This window comes from Piliocolobus tephrosceles, chromosome 5, assembly GCF_002776525.5.
Source record: "Piliocolobus tephrosceles isolate RC106 chromosome 5, ASM277652v3, whole genome shotgun sequence".
NCBI lineage: Eukaryota > Metazoa > Chordata > Mammalia > Primates > Cercopithecidae > Piliocolobus > Piliocolobus tephrosceles.
This window is the reverse complement of record NC_045438.1, coordinates 153,024,029-153,039,493: the sequence shown is the minus strand read 5'-3', so window position 1 is coordinate 153,039,493 and position 15,465 is coordinate 153,024,029. Positions and strand designations below refer to the sequence as shown.

Genomic DNA, 15,465 nt, shown 5'->3' with positions numbered 1-15,465 from the left:
TCTCAGGTCCCTCCTGTCAAGGCTGGGGACAGTTTCCTCATTGATGTTACCCCCACCCCCCTGTTCTCCACAACCACATCAGCCCACTGTCCTGCCATTTAGTGTGCGTGGAATTCAGGCTCTGTGTCCCCATCCTTGGTCTTGCTGATGTGCCGGGAACTCGCTCTCTTGTGTGTGCTCTGTCTGCCGAGGTGGTTCAGACGCTTCACCTGGTGGGTCCGGCCATGCTCGGTGTGTGCAGGGACCCTGCCTGGACTGGATCCATGCACACTTTGCCTTTTATTACTTAAAAACAATATTACTTAAAAACAATATATCCTCACACTCTAAAGATTTAAAATGTTATTAATTTATACTTTGTTTAGCATTTTGTTGATGATTATTTTGGAAAATCCCTCCCGCCCCCCTTTCTTTATTTGGCCCGACGGAGGTTGCTTTTTCCATTCCCATCTAGAAAAGCCACTGGGCGTGCATTAAAACCTGTCCAGGGTTCATGCGCATTTGCGCTGCTCTGTGACCTGATCAGGAAGGGCGCTGAGCACCAGCTGACGCACTGAGAAGCAGCCACTGTCTGGATGGGCGAGGGATGAGGCTAAGGCGCAGATGTACTGCCCTGTGTCCTCATGTGGGTGTTGCTCTTTGCTCTGGAAATCCGGCGGGATTGAAAATAAACTAACTTTGTGTGAGTGAGTGGGTGGATGGGTGGAGTGAGTGGGTGGGTGGGTGTTGGGAGTTTCAGAAGGGGATTTGGGAGTTGGTAGCAAGTATGTGTCAAAGCTATTCCAGGTGACGCTGGGCTGTGGGTGCAGCCAGGGCCGCTGCCCGCTCCTCACTGGGGAGCTGGTCTTCTCATGACACCTGCCTCCATGTGAGAAGGCATGTGCCAGTACATGGCACACTGGGATGTTCCTCCCTGTATGTCTGTTTGGCTAGCTCGCTTCCTCTTCCAGCCAAGCCCCAGCTTAAATGCTGCCTCTTCAGATGCTCCCCACCTAAAATGGTAGTCCCTTGTTCCATGTGGCCGTAGCAGATAGCCGTGACCCACCATTATGTAACGCCCTGCTCTCTGTAGACTGGAAGCCTACTGTTCGCCGCTGTCTCCCCAGAGCCTGTCAGAGTCCTGGCTCATAGTAGGAGTTCAAGAATTACAGGTTGAATGAGGAACATCTTGTTTGTGTCCCTTTCACTGACTGTCCCGTTTTATCCCCTTCGCCGTCCCAGGGGGCTGCGAGCTCGACCTGGCCTGCTTTTTCCGGCTGATTAATGAGATGGGCGGAATGCAGCAAGTGACTGACCTCAAAAAATGGAACAAACTAGCAGACATGCTGCGCATCCCCAGAACTGCCCAGGACCGGCTGGCCAAGCTGCAGGAGGCCTACTGCCAGTACCTGCTCTCCTACGACTCCCTGTCCCCCGAGGAGCACCGGCGGCTGGAGAAGGAAGTGCTGATGGAGAAGGAGATCCTGGAGAAGCGCAAGGGACCGCTGGAAGGCCACACAGAGAATGACCACCACAAGTTCCACCCTCTGCCCCGCTTCGAGCCCAAGAATGGGCTCATCCATGGCGTGGCCCCCAGGAACGGCTTCCGCAGCAAGCTCAAGGAGGTGGGCCAGGCCCAGCTGAAGACCGGCCGGCGGCGACTCTTCGCTCAGGAAAAAGAAGTGATCAAGGAGGAGGAGGAGGACAAAGGCGTCCTCAGTGACTTCCACAAGTGCATCTATAAGGTAGGGGCCTCCGTAGAGCAGCCAACCCCACTGCAGGAGTGCGGGAGGAATGAGAGAGGAAGTGGGGCATGCTGTGCAGTGGGCGCATTCTCTGGCTCCCCGGTGTGATGAAGGAGGGGGCGGGCCCCTGTGCTGGGTGAGGGTGTTGACTTAGTCCACTTGTGCTGCTGAAATACTACAGACTGGGGAATTCGTAATGAACGGAAATGTATTGGCTCATGGTTGTAGAGCCTGGGAAGTCCAATATCAAGGAACCTAGTGAGGGCCTTCTGGGTGCATTGATGGAACATTGATGCAAGGTGGGGCAGCAAGAGACCCGGTGAGGGAGGGAAAGTCCACTCCACGAAGACACCACGAGTCTATTCCTGCCCGCCCAGGGCCTCGGGTTTCCTTTTCATTAACTGGCTTGCGTGTGCGTGTTGCATGCAAGGATGTGCCAGGGATAAGTACCTGGGCTGCGTGCTTCGTTTCCCCTGCATCCCTGCATCCCCAGTTCTGTCTCATCCTGGTACTTGACAGCTGCCCAAACCCAGCTGAACTTTTCACTGGCTGGACCCTCAGTGGACGCTGCTCGCTTGTTTTCTCTGCCTCCTCATTTCCATCTGCTCACCTCACTGCCAGCCCAGCATTGCCAGGTCCTCTCTGTGGAGGGCTATCCCTGATAAAGCCATCAAAATGAATCTCACCATTCACACGCTGTGGAGGGAAGAGTTCAGCAAACTGAAACACGCAGCGTTTCCCCATCTCCGCCGGGTCTCACTGCAGCACAGTCATCCTGAGGAGACTCGCCCCTCCAAGAAGCAAGGGAGGCAGAGTCCGTGGCTCTCCTCTTGGCAGCCCTCCCAGCTGGCCTGGCTCTGAAGCAAGGCTTGGGGCTTCCTCCCTTCTCCAGCCTGCCAGTGGGCAGCAGAGCACCCGGGGCCCAGCTGGCCGAGCCCAGCTAAGCTGAAGTCTCTGCTGAATTGCCCGGGGCCCAGCTGGCCGAGCCCAGCTAAGCTGAAGTCTCTGCTGAATTGCCTGGCACGTACTTGCCCTCTGTGGTTCCAGTTCTGGGTTCGCTGGGAGGGAAGTGTTCTCTGCTCCAGCCCTCGTGAGCCTGGTGGGAGCATGTGGCCGGTGGGTTTCTGCTGCGTTGGGAACTGGCTGTTGGTTATCGCTAAGCTCTGCCATACCCTCAGGTGCCCACGACTTCCTGACTGCAGGCTCTGGCCTGGCCTTGTAGTTGAGGCAGTGCGGGCTTCTGATTCCATCACACATCTCAGAAATACAGAGGAAGAGTTGACTTGACCCCGGCGTTGCTGCTTCACTTTAAGTCCAGGCCCTGCAGACCCGCCTCAGGCTGCATCTCATATACTTGCACACTTCTCTGGAAAGAGATACTCAGTTTTTCTGACCTGAGACCCTGAGAACCGGGTTTGGGTCCCTTTTACCTGAGTGTCCTCTCCCGTTGCCTAAGGCTGCCTGGTGGCGATGCGGTGTGGGGGTTGCAGGACGCAGCCTGCCAAGACACAACTGCCTTGTATTCGACTTCATAAATGTTCTTAAGAGAAAGTGTGACCCAGAGACTTTTAAGCTCTGGGGAATTTTATTTGGTGTTTCCTGAATGTTTGACTGAGAAGCCTTTGTCAAGTAAAGCCACTCACTCCTGTGACTCTGAATAGCCAACTGGTGAAATGAGAAACTGTCAACGTTTTTACTTGTTACTGAAGAAGGCCAATTCTGTGAGCATATGTTTGATCCGAATAAGAGGTTTGGATTTTTTAAAACTCACCCTGTCGAGGATATTTCTAGATTTCATCATGGAAATATAGTGGAGCTCTGCGTGGTGGCTGTGGCGACGCCCCCAGGCAGCCATGTGCCCACAGGCTGGGGACCCTGCGTGCGCAACTCTCTGTGGCACTGGTGTCCTGGCTGCTGACTTCTGTGTGCTGGTGTCATCCTCACCTTGGCTCACTCTGCCTTGGTGCAAAATTCAGTCCCTCCTTGCAGTTACCTTTTTATGTTACAAGAAGCAAACCAGTGGGTGCGGCTTAGAATTCGCATGGAAGTATGTTCCTGTAGTTAGAACCCCATCTAGTTCCTTTGCTGCGGGAGAGAAAGGCACAAGCCAGTGTCTCCATACCAACTGCGACTGTGGACCTGATGGCACAAAGCACCTGCTGCTCCCTGTTCTGGCCCTGTCACTTCTACAGGAACGCTGCAGTGTCCAGTGCTCTGCAGGGAAGCCTTCCCTGACCACCCTCCCCCACTCCACATGACACCTGGCGGCACCTCCCATCCCATATTTGTGTGGTTGAGGCCTGTGTGTTCCCCAGACTGAATGGAAGCTCCACGAGGCCCAGAGGTGTTGTGTGTTTTTCAGGCACTGCTCTGTCTCCAGCCCCTAGGATTTGGCCTAGTACACAGTAGGTGCTCAGGAGATATTTCTGGACTCAAGTAATAAATTTTCCTGGTCAAGAAAGAAATCATAGCAAGGGTCTTAAGACAGCTTCCCTCTGAAAAACGCACCACATATGGTGTGGTGGGTAAAAGAAGGTGCTGACTCTGGATTCCCAAACTGACACACTCAGCTATTTTATCAAAACAAGCAAATCATTCTGGAAGTTATTGGGAACAGGGGCATCGAAGAAGAGGTGCGGAGGGGACAGCAGGTGGTTCTGTGGGAAGGCGGCGACCAGGTTGTAACTTCAGTGAAGGCTGCTGCCCTGGCAGGTGTTGATATGGCAAGGACTCTCAGGGTGTAGATGTCACCCCAATTTCTGTCTCTCCAGCTTCTCTCCTGTGGGATCCCTGGTCATGCGTTCCATCAGGTCATAGCTGCTGATAGCTTCCTCACTGGCCTGCAGCAGCCTTTGTCAGCTGAGGGATTCTGCCTCCAGCGCAAGCTGCTTTTTCAGCAGGGCCTTGGAGGGGCCTTCCATGTTTCCGCCGTGTGTCCGCTCGCGGCCTCTGGGTGGCAGCCTCTGTTCCTGGCAGAACAATTTGGCCCTCATGGGGGTGATCTTTGGTGGAGTCTCTCCGTTCCTCTTAGCACTGTGGGTTCTCAGAGAATGTATTTCTGCCTTCTCTGCCTGTCATTAACTCAGGATACCAGGTGACCCACAGCCGCAGGGACGCCAAGGGGCAGCGGCCCATGACAGGTGTGTGGCTTCATTTGCAGTAGGGCTCAGCTTTGCTTCTGAAGCTTTACTCTTTTTTTGTTTTGTTTCAGGGAAGGTCTGTTTCTCTAACAACTTTTTATCGAACAGCGAGGAATATCATGAGCATGTGTTTCAGCAAGGAGCCTGCACCAGCCGAAATCGAGGTGAGAGAAGGGGCCCCTCCCGTTGCTTCTCATGATGTGGGAACCACTCGGCGAGCTGGAGGACAGGCTTGTCCTGCCCTGACCCCTGCAGCCCGGTGAACTGAAAGGACTCACACGAGGCTGAGTTCATCCTCTGTGTTGAGCGCGCACCAGGGCAGCCAAATGTTTTAACTTAGGTTGATCTAAACTTGTTCACAAGCCAACAACACTGTAATGAAGGTGGGGAGTTGCTGAGTGCAGGGGGCGGGTTCTGGGCACGTCCCCTGCTCCCCGTCACCATCTCCTCCTACTTGCTCACCCGGCTGCTTCTCACCACATCCTCTGTGTGTCTGTTATGCAAGAGAATGTTTGGAATCCCTTGAAACCACAGTTGTGCTTTTTCTTCCCTTCTATTTTTTATTTAATGGGATTGGCAGATTGCCATTTTTGTGCTTCTGCCAACTCTCTTCTTTGAGTTAGTATGAGGTTGGAAAGACAGTGAGCACTTCTGTGCCCAGACCAATTAGGGGGAGTTTTTGTGTGCGGCGCTGCAGGACAGAGACCGGATCTGTTTATTTACCTCCCCTCGGCCAGTGCCCAGCTGAGTCCGTGTGAACTTCCAGCTGCTGACGTCGGTGGGCTCTCAGCAGCGCTTGGTCGTGGAAAGGGAAAGAAACCAAACCCGGATTACTGGTTCAGGGCAGCTGCCGACCGGGGAACAGGAGGTATTTGTTGACCACAGCCTCATCTTTTAGTGTGTGACAGGCTTTTGCTGCCGGTTAGTTTTTGTTTTGTTTTTGTTTTTGTTTTTTCCTTTAATGCCACCTCTTTCAAATAAAATCCAGGGTCGGTTTGTCCCATGTATACATGCTGACCACTGGGGGTTCAGGTATCTTGTTTTGCCTAGGTGTTGGACATGTGACCTTCAAACCTGCTCCGACCAGGGCGGCTGGTCACCCTCCCTGGGTGGCGCTTGCTGCCCCACCTCCTGAAAGCAGTCGTCAGAGCTTAGGATGTCCAGCCCTGTGGCCCGACCCTGCTTTCCTAGTGTGAGGAATTAGAGGTTTACCTTTAGCACCATCTTTATCCATCTTAGGACTTAGGTCTCTACTTAGGTGCGGGAGCTGCCTACGCTGTGTATCCTGGGTGCGGCCATTGAATGTCACACAGTGGCCTGACACCCGACCTGTGACTGTGATTACTATGCTGCAGCCGCCACTGCCTCACCCTCCACCAACCACGATGTCAGCTGAACCCTGGTCTAGGACACGTGTGGCTGCCGCAGCTGCTTCCAGAGCACGCGTTGTGTTTGTGGTAGAGATGTCAGGTGGAGGAAACTTGGCTTTCTGGGGCTGAGCATTGGACCTGGGAAGAGGCCTTTGTTGCCAAACAACACGTGTCCTGTGGGCATCTCCCCAGAGGTGCAGAAGTTTATTACTATCCATAATGTGCATGAAAGCTTAGCTCATTTTCCAGCCTCTCATTCAGGAATTAATTCCCTCTGAAAGTCTGGATTTTGCTCTAGCAGGTGTGTAAATATTTTAACACAAAGGAGAGATTCGCTAGAATTTAAACTTCAGGCCTGGATTGCCTAGCTTCTTGTGCCCTGTCTTCCACAAAAGGCCGGTGCACAGCCCCTGGAGTTGGCCACCAGCTGAGAGGAGTCCCATTCCTTCCCTTCCCACATCGTTACGGACCCACCAGAAGCTGGTCGCCCTCAGTTTCAGCAAATGCATGGCAGGATTGGACACTCAGGGAGTCTGTTGAGGGAATCCAGTCGTTTAATGTGGAATTCGTTCTTGATTTGTGGAGGTCTGACTCCGCCAGGTGGACCCCTCTTTGTGGAAGTCAACGCAGTATCGAGGAAAGTGGTTTCGGCGTTGCTAGTAGCACTTCGTTGAGCTTAACTGGACCCTATGATGTTGGGTGCCTATAAGTTAGGCTTCCTCCCTAAATGTGGTTCCAGCTTTACCGAGGCTTGTGAGATGAGGAAAGAGGACTTAGTGCTTCTGGAGTGATCACTGAGAACAAAGTGGAAGGTGACTGCGCAGAGAGGCTTGTCTCAAGGGAGCCTGGGCACCGCTGCTTGCCTGCAGTCCAAGCATGTTCTGACCCATTCTTTGTCCCCATATTTGTTTAGATGGAACATAAGTCACTTTGGAAGCTTTTTGTAATTGGCAGTTACTGTGCTTAGCATAACGTCCTCCAGGTTCATCACGTTGTAGCACGCGTGAGAACTGACATCCTTTTACGAGGTCATGGTGTGGGCGGAGTAGATTTGGTTCATCCATCTGTGGATGGGATACTGTGGCGGCTTCCCCTTTTGGCTGTTGGGAATAACACTGCATAACATGGGTGGGACTCTGCTTTCTGGCATTTTGAGGATATGCTTGGAGGTGACCTGTCGTTGCTTTCTGCATTAGTGTCCTGCTGGAGACACTCTGCAAAGAGAGCCTCTGTTCTGAGGGGCGTGTGCACCAGACATTCGTGTCCCAGTTTTGTTGCGTTGAACTGTGCTCTGTGGCTGCAGCACCTTAGGGGTGCTGACCAGCTCTTTCCTGTTCTCTGCAGCAAGAGTACTGGAGGCTAGTGGAAGAGAAGGACTGCCATGTGGCAGTGCACTGTGGCAAGGTGGACACCAACACTCACGGCAGCGGATTCCCAGTGGGAAAATCAGAGCCCTTTTCAAGGTAACCTGGGAGTCTCTCGTCCATGTTCTTGGGGATGTGACTGCATCCTTCCGCTGCCGGTCTGTAACGTCCCTCGTCTTCCCCTTTGCAGGCATGGATGGAACCTCACCGTCCTCCCCAATAACACAGGGTCCATCCTGCGTCACCTCGGTGCTGTGCCTGGTAAGCCTGACTGTGGCCACCTGCCTGTGGCAGCTGTGACCATGAGTCCTACTCACTGAGAATCAGGGCTGGGAAATCCCTTCTAAGCACTGCCAGGGAGGAATGGGGTCTTCAGGCATACAGGACGTACATTGAAAATTGATTTTTAGGCTGGGCGCGGTGGCTCAAGCCTGTAATCCCAGCACTTTGGGAGGCCAAGATGGGCAGATCACGAGGTCAGGAGATCGAGACCATCCTGGCTAACACGGTGAAACCCCATCTCTACTAAAAAATACAAAAACCTAGCCGGGCGTGGTGGCGGGCGCCTGAGGCAGGAGAATGGCGTGAACCCGGGAGGCGGAGCTTGCAGTGAGTTGAGATCCGGCCACTGCACTCCAGCCTGGGCGACAAAGCGAGACTCCTTCTCAACAAAAAAAAAAAAAAAAAAAAAAATTGATTTTTAGAAATGAAAGGAGTAGCATGATGGTTGGTGAAGTCAGTAGAAAAGGTAGAAAGGTGAACCACATGGCAGAGTCTGGAGCTGGGAGAAGCTTAGTGGCCAACTTTGAACTTTGAAATTGCTGCTTTCAAAGCCGAAGTCACAATTCCTTAAGGCTACTGCAGGCTGAAATCATAATTCTCAAGATGGTCAGTAGGCTCGTAAGAGATGGATGGATGCTCTGCAAGCTTCAGGGAAAACCAAGGGGTCATGGAGGTTGTGGTCACTATGAATGTGAAGGCCCAGGCCTTGGGGAAGGCGGCTAGGAACCTGTCCAGGTCCTGGAACCTGACTCATTTCTGAGCTGAGCCAAGGAGCCCTGTGCCCTGCTCACCCTGCCCAGAGGCCTCGCCAACAAAGGGGCTTTCTTACTTTCTGCCTCTGACCCTGATGGGGGTTTTTGGGTTTGGTGACAGGAGCCTTGAGGCCTGGGGCTGCTGGCTCCTCGGCATTCCTCACCAGGTCAGGTTCCTGTGGCCACCTCCTCATGAGGCCCATGTGCTGCTATTGTTTTGAAACAGTGTTCATATTCTCTCACTTCTGCAAAGGAAGCAGGAAAGAGCAGGTACTTTCTGCTCACTGTCTTTTGTCTGACTTTGAGTCCCATTTCTTTTGCTTCTTGTTTTAGGAGAAGAAAGAGAATTTTACTTATTGTTCCTTTGAGACGTTGTTGCCTAGCTTTTAAAAACGCGCTTTTCACTCTTGCTGTTTTAGGAGTGACTATTCCCTGGCTAAATATTGGCATGGTCTTTTCTACCTCATGCTGGTCTCGAGACCAAAATCACCTTCCATACATTGACTACTTACACACTGGTGCTGACTGCATTTGGTGAGTACACGGCCACGGGTGGGAGGGGAGGGACTGCAGAAAGTCATATTACCACATTAAGTGGGGCCTGTGGGTAACCTCTTGTCCAGGTGATTCCACGTGCTTGGGAACTTGCTTCTCTGTGTTCAGGCCTGTCCTGTGTTCCCTGCCGAGGCCTTGGGCTGGGATCGCCTCCCTCTGTTGGAAGGTACTGGAGAGTTGGGGTGCTGGCGAATGTTGTAACACTCTCTGATGACGAGCAGACTTTTCACGTGCTTAGTGGCCATTTAAGTTCCCTTTTCTGAATTACCTGCTTATGTCTGTTTTTGTTTGTTTTGTTTTGTTATGGATTAGTCACTTTTTCTTGTGGATTTCCAAGAGTTATTTTCACCTTAGGGTTAAGGAACAGTAGTAAAAGTGCCACACAAAGTTAACCAGTAGTAGTGACTGTGTCATCAGCCCTCTATGAACTGTGGCATTTCATGATTGGTTGTTTTCAGCCTCTCTGGAGAGCCAGTGTTTCCTCATCTATCAGTGGCTCTGCGGGGAGTAGAGTTGGCTTGGGAATCTCGTTCCTGCCGTGTGGAGACACGCACGTTGTGTACCCCACGGAGTCTGTTGCCTGGCGAGGTGTTCTGGGTCCCCGCCTGTCATCCTGACTCGCACCGTACCCATCCCTGATCGAGGCTAGACTCTTTGGTGTCTTTGTTTACAGCGGCAGATGGGAAATGACTAGAAATAATCAGATGTCTTGTCGTCTGATCGTTTACCGGCATGCCGTTCATGCCATGCTAACTGTGTTTATTGCCCTAATGGGGTGATTAAGCATTCTTTATTAAAATAAACAAAGTCTTAGGACTCGTGTTCTCCCTCCTTGGAGCCAGCGTCGGCTGCAGCCGCCTGGTTTTGGCTTTTCTGGTGAGTGGTGCCATCGACATGAGGAGCCCTCCCTTCCCACGTGGGTCTGTGCGCCGTGGACGGTGAGCACGGCGTCCTGCAGGTCCTGAGTGATGGGCCCGGGAAGCCCAGGCTGTTGCCTGTGGAGCGGGGACTGACAGGAGCCTTGGGGCTGAGCCAGGCCCGGCCACAGCTGGGGAGGTGACAGCCCGGACAGTCCCGAGAGGTGCCTTTGCCTCCGGAAGAAGAGTGGGGAGTGTCTCTCCCTGTGGGGAGTGACACTGGCTGTGTCTGTGCATGGCCTGCTGTTCCTGGGGTCGCCCCCTGACCGGTGGCCTGAGGCCCGAGTTTCTTCCGTGTGGGTTTGCTTATGGCGTGACGTTGAATCACAGATAGCAAAATGTGATATCCTGTGTGGGCTTTTTGAAGACTTACCCCTGGAACCTCATTGAGGGAGAGAAAGAAAAGGCAGGGGTAGGATCAGAGAACATGATGGTGTGTAGTTTTTCTTAAAACATGTGATTTGGGTTAGAAACCCTGTATTTAAATTACCAATCAGTAACAGAATAAGTTGGCATTGAAAATAACATGAGCATTTAAAAAAAATTCTTAAATGTGGCTGTTGCCTTCACTGAGCAACTGCAACCGGGATTTGGCCTCAGAGAGAAATGTTTTCGTCACAGACACTTAGGGGCTGCAGTCGCTGCCTGCTGTGCAAAGGCGGGCACCTGGACCTGGGGGGCGGGGGCTGTTGGGAGGGGCTGGCAGTGTTGCCCTGAGCTGCTGGCCCACATCTTTGTTTTTAGTGGTGGCTGATGGCTTCACTGGTTTAGCATCCTGAAGACCTGTCAGGTCCCTCTCCACACTGATGTCCTCCTCTTGCCCAGGGAGGAGCCCCTCAGACAGCCTGAGACGCCCGGGGCAGGGCAGCCGTCGCTGCACCCCTGCCCTGCAGGGGCCTCCCCTCACGTCCCCGTCATTCATGCTGTGCGCCTGGCACCGGGGACGTCACATGTTGTGGTGGAAGTGTGGCCCTGGTGGGCTCCTTGGGACACCGAGGACACGGGCAGAACCTCCTCCCCTCCCTGTGATTGCCGTGAGGAGGCCGTGTAGATTACTTTCTGCCTGTACTTCTCACCTTTTCTCACACTTGAGGACCCCTGCCAGCCTCACGGTTATACCCTGGAGGGTCTGGGAGCCACCACTTCCCCAGGCCACCCTCTGACGCAGTCCTGTGTGCCCTGATCCTCCTGTGTGGCCCGCTGTATGTGCCTGACGCCGGGTAGGCTGGGTCCTGATACATAGAACTCCCCAATGGGGAGCAGAGCTGGGGGCCGCTAGGTATCCCCTGACCCCCACTTCGCCACAGTATCTGCCAAGGAGTTGGCCTTGAGGTGGTGCATGTGCCTGAGCCTGGCTCCTTCCCCAACTCTGTGCATTTGTAGAGGGCAGGGTTTACTGTCCTTGGCTGGAGGGCCGAGGGCGCCACATATTCCTTGTCAGGACACTGTCACGTCCTGTTCCTGCGGTGCTCTCTGAACAGAAGAAGGGTGCAGTGCCAGAGCCTCAGAAGAGGCCCGTGGAGGCTGCAGCGTGTCTGGTTCTGGTTTATAGGGGTTTGTGAACATCTGGTTCTGGTTTGAAGGCTTTTTGGCTCACCAGGTGGGTCAGATCTGCGTAAAAGACGAGCACCTTGCATCGCGGTGCGCTGCGGTTTGGCTGTGTGCTAGGTGGATGTGGCACTGCTGCTGTGGGAAATGGGAGCCAGTGGTGACCAGGCACCCACCCAGGCCAGCGCACCATCCCTGCTGGCGTGGAGCAGAGCCTCTCCCGTGTGCTCGGGTCCCTGAGGGTGACGGGGGCGGCCCAGTACATGCAGGAGGCCCTTGTCAAGTCTATGCTTGTCTCTTGTGTCTCTCAACGACCCAGGTATTGCATTCCTGCTGAGGAGGAGAACAAGCTGGAAGACGTGGTCCACACCCTGCTGCAAGCCAATGGCACCCCAGGGCTGCAGATGCTGGAAAGCAACGTCATGGTGCGTCCACTCAGCCGCCGCCTCCAGCAGGAACTGTAGGACCTCCTAGGCACTTGAACATGGTTTCCCATGAACCTGCTTTTCAAAGGCAATGAGAACACAGCAAAACAAATCCCCAGGGTGCAAAGGGAACGGTCCTGACACAAAAGCCGAACTGACCTTCCGTCATATTGCACAGGGCGCTGGGGTTTGGCACGGCCTTTGCATCTGTTTTGGGGCTTGTTCCTGTTGAGGGCTGCTGTGGGCCCTGGGTTTCCTTGTGCGCGTCGCTCCTACCTCTGGGCTCCTGAGAGGAATGAGCTCAAAGGCTCCTTCACTTGTTTTCGGGAAGTCACGGGGCTGGTGAGTTCCTGGGAGGTGCTGCTTTGGGCTGTGTTCTGACTGGCTTCTCTGGCCTCTGCTGACCCTGCTGGTCCAGCCTGTCCATCTTAGAGAAGAGATGCACCGGGGACTCCTTTGTAAGCCCAGCCTGTGGGCCTGTGGCCTACTTGGCTCTGGAGATGAGCCTGGCAGCCTCATGGTTGTGTAACCTTGTCCCGTTTCCAGCCCCTGGCATTGTCAGCTGGGGACAGAGGGGCCTGTGTGGTCATCATGTCCTCAGCTGTGCATGAACCTGTCATCACTCTCGGGCCAGTGCAGTTTAGAACTCCTTCTTGTGTTACGAATGCCACCTTTTTATTTTCCACATAAAACAGTCTTGTCTCCTTGAGAGCAGGCCTCTTAGGGTGCGCATGCCTCACCTGAACACTGCAGGTGTCCCTGTGCACAGGGAGGGGGTGTGCCTCAGCCTGGCCCTGTCTCCCCAGATCTCCCCGGAGGTGCTGTGCAAAGAGGGGATCAAGGTGCACAGGACCGTGCAGCAGAGTGGCCAGTTTGTCGTCTGCTTCCCGGGATCCTTTGTGTCCAAAGTGTGCTGTGGGTACAGCGTGTCTGAAACCGTGCACTTTGCTACCACCCAGTGGACAAGCATGGGCTTTGAGACCGCCAAGGTAAGCAGAGCCGGCTACTGCGCTCGCTGCCCCCGCATCCATGTGAGTGCCGTGCGTGAGTGCACACAGAAGCATCCCTGCATGTGCGTGTCTATTTGTAGGTAGTTCCTTTTGGAATATGTCTTTGAAATTCTTAGGAGGTGGTTGAAAGGTCTTCTAGGAATGAAAAGTTATTAGGGATTTGTTTGTATCACAAAGAGTTTTGATCAGACCCTTACTGACAGACACCTCCAGTATTGGAAAACTACTGAAGATACTTAAGGTAATTGCTTAGAATGAACGGACAGAGAACCTCCACCCATCGTGAGGTGGTGGCAGCTGCCTCTGGGTAGTGGCGAAGTGCTGTGACTTCTCCTGGTATGTGGTGCCTTTCTCACAGGGAGGCAAAGTTTTGAAGAGTTTTTAATCCAAATGCAATTCAAGATTTAGAAATTCGGACAGCCTGCCTGCCCTCTCCACCAAGAAGAACCTTGATAGCTGCCTAGTAATGAAAATCCACCCTAAAGGGATGTGACTCCTCTTTCAGGAAATGAAGCGTCGCCATATAGCTAAGCCATTCTCCATGGAGAAGTTACTCTACCAGATTGCACAAGCAGAAGCAAAAAAAGAAAACGGGCCCACTCTCAGTACCATCTCAGCCCTTCTGGATGAGCTCAGGTAACAGACTCGGGGTTCTGGGACACCCCCAGGGCCCACGTCAGAGAGCTTGACCTGGCTGCCCTTCGGGGGCTTAGCCGGGTAGACGCCCGGGGTGAGCAGACAGCGCTCCCTGCCTGCAGCCGCAGGGCCCCTTGGCACTGCAGGGCCCATATGATGCTTTTCCAGATGGGCAAAGGCTCAGGGTGTGGTGGTTTTTATTTTAACATTTTTTTTTTAGAAAATAATTTCCCCTTGATGTTTGGACTCCGAACCTCCAGCACCAAGAGGTTCCTCCTCTTTGTGGGATTGACTGCAAGGGGGGCTCCCGACCCCTGACACGTACTTGCTGACCCACTGCGCCACAGCCTGGCTCTGCACCAGTTAGGGGAAGGCACGGATAGCTGCCCCTGGCCCTCCACCCTCCATTTTCTTGCCAACCCCTTTGTGGGGGGTGTGTGGGTGTGGGGGGTGTGTGGTGTATGTGGAGGGTGTGTCTGTGGGGTGTGTGTGTGGGGTGTGTGTGGTGTATGTGGAGGGTGTGTGGTGTGTGTGTGTGTGTGGAGCAGGTCATGGCAGACGCTGAGCAGAGTGGCGCCTGTATAACCCTCTTCTCTCTTCCCTACCGTGTAGTTCTCGGTGCCTCTCCCATCCTGGAGCAAAGGCTCTGGGTTGTGTTGCCAGCACATGAATTTTGAACTTTTGGTGATAGTTTCTTGACCCTCTCCTGGGCTTGGGACACAAGGAGAAGCCCTTACTAGGTGGCTGTGGTTTTGCAGGCGTTGTGACGTGTTTGTCCCTGCGTTACTAAGTCTGGCCGCAGAGTAGCCTCATCAGCCAGGGCTGCCACTGACCTTTAGACTAAGGCGAGGTGAGCTGGGCTCTGAGCCCTGAGCAGGCCTCACTTCTGACAGGAGGGTGGGGCTGGAGGGAGGCCGGGGTGGGGAGTGCATGTCCTGCTGCTGGTGAGCATGGCCGGCTGTCACTAAAGGCGTGGGCTGTCCCCCGTGTCTGGCAGGGATACAGAGCTGCGGCAGCGCAGGCAGCTGTTCGAGGCTGGCCTCCACTCCTCCGCGCGCTACGGCAGCCATGACGGCAGCAGCACGGTGGCGGACGGGAAGAAAAAGCCTCGAAAGTGGCTGCAGTTGGAGACGTCGGAGAGGAGGTGTCAGATCTGCCAGCACCTGTGCTACCTGTCTATGGTGAGCCCCTGGCGCGGCCGGCACCCTCGTGTGCAGGGCTAGGCCTGAGAGCTCCAGGGTTGCCCCCAGAAGAGGGAGGGCGCTCTCTGCACAGGAGACCGGCTGTGCTCCCATCTCTGGAGCCGGCTGTGGGACCTCAGCAGAGCTTCTGACCTCTAGAGGCGGCTGCCTCACCCGCAGTGACCAGGCCACACAGAGGCTGTCCCTCTGCTCTACCCACACGTGGCCCTCTCTCCGTCCCGCGGTGCCTCCTTCCTCCTTGGGGAGCAGGTGGCCTCCCTCCCCGCCCTACTTTGTCACCCCAGCCCCCGCGCCCTCTGCTCTTTTCCATACTTTTTGAGATGGTGAGGGGCGGGTTTCCCACAGTGCTGGGCAGCGTCTGCCACCCCCCCGCCCTGTGACCTGTGCCTGGTGGACCTGGGCCCATGGCCTCTCCCTTTTGGCTGTGTTCTTGGCCTCTTGGTTCTGCTCAGTTACATGATCTGCCTCAGCCCCCAAGGACTTCAGAATCTGTCCTTGGTGAAAGCTGATGTTCCTCCTGTCCCATCTGGGATCAGAGAT

At 54.2% G+C, this 15,465-nt stretch overlaps 1 protein-coding gene across 5 annotated transcripts in view; it reads left to right on the top strand.

The window, feature by feature from the left end:
- The window catches only part of JARID2 (jumonji and AT-rich interaction domain containing 2), a 277,840-nt gene that overhangs the window by 254,316 nt on the left and 8,059 nt on the right, over nucleotides 1–15,465 (top strand). For all 5 annotated transcript variants that reach the window (XM_023209817.2, XM_023209821.2, XM_023209819.2 and 2 more), the window contains 9 exons: nucleotides 1,222–1,724; nucleotides 4,936–5,028; nucleotides 7,579–7,697; nucleotides 7,789–7,859; nucleotides 9,052–9,166; nucleotides 11,972–12,077; nucleotides 12,884–13,066; nucleotides 13,593–13,723; nucleotides 14,721–14,904. In XM_023209817.2, the coding sequence (XP_023065585.1) occupies nucleotides 1,222–1,724; nucleotides 4,936–5,028; nucleotides 7,579–7,697; nucleotides 7,789–7,859; nucleotides 9,052–9,166; nucleotides 11,972–12,077; nucleotides 12,884–13,066; nucleotides 13,593–13,723; nucleotides 14,721–14,904 (1,505 nt within the window). The remainder of the gene's footprint in view (nucleotides 1–1,221; nucleotides 1,725–4,935; nucleotides 5,029–7,578; nucleotides 7,698–7,788; nucleotides 7,860–9,051; nucleotides 9,167–11,971; nucleotides 12,078–12,883; nucleotides 13,067–13,592; nucleotides 13,724–14,720; nucleotides 14,905–15,465) is intronic.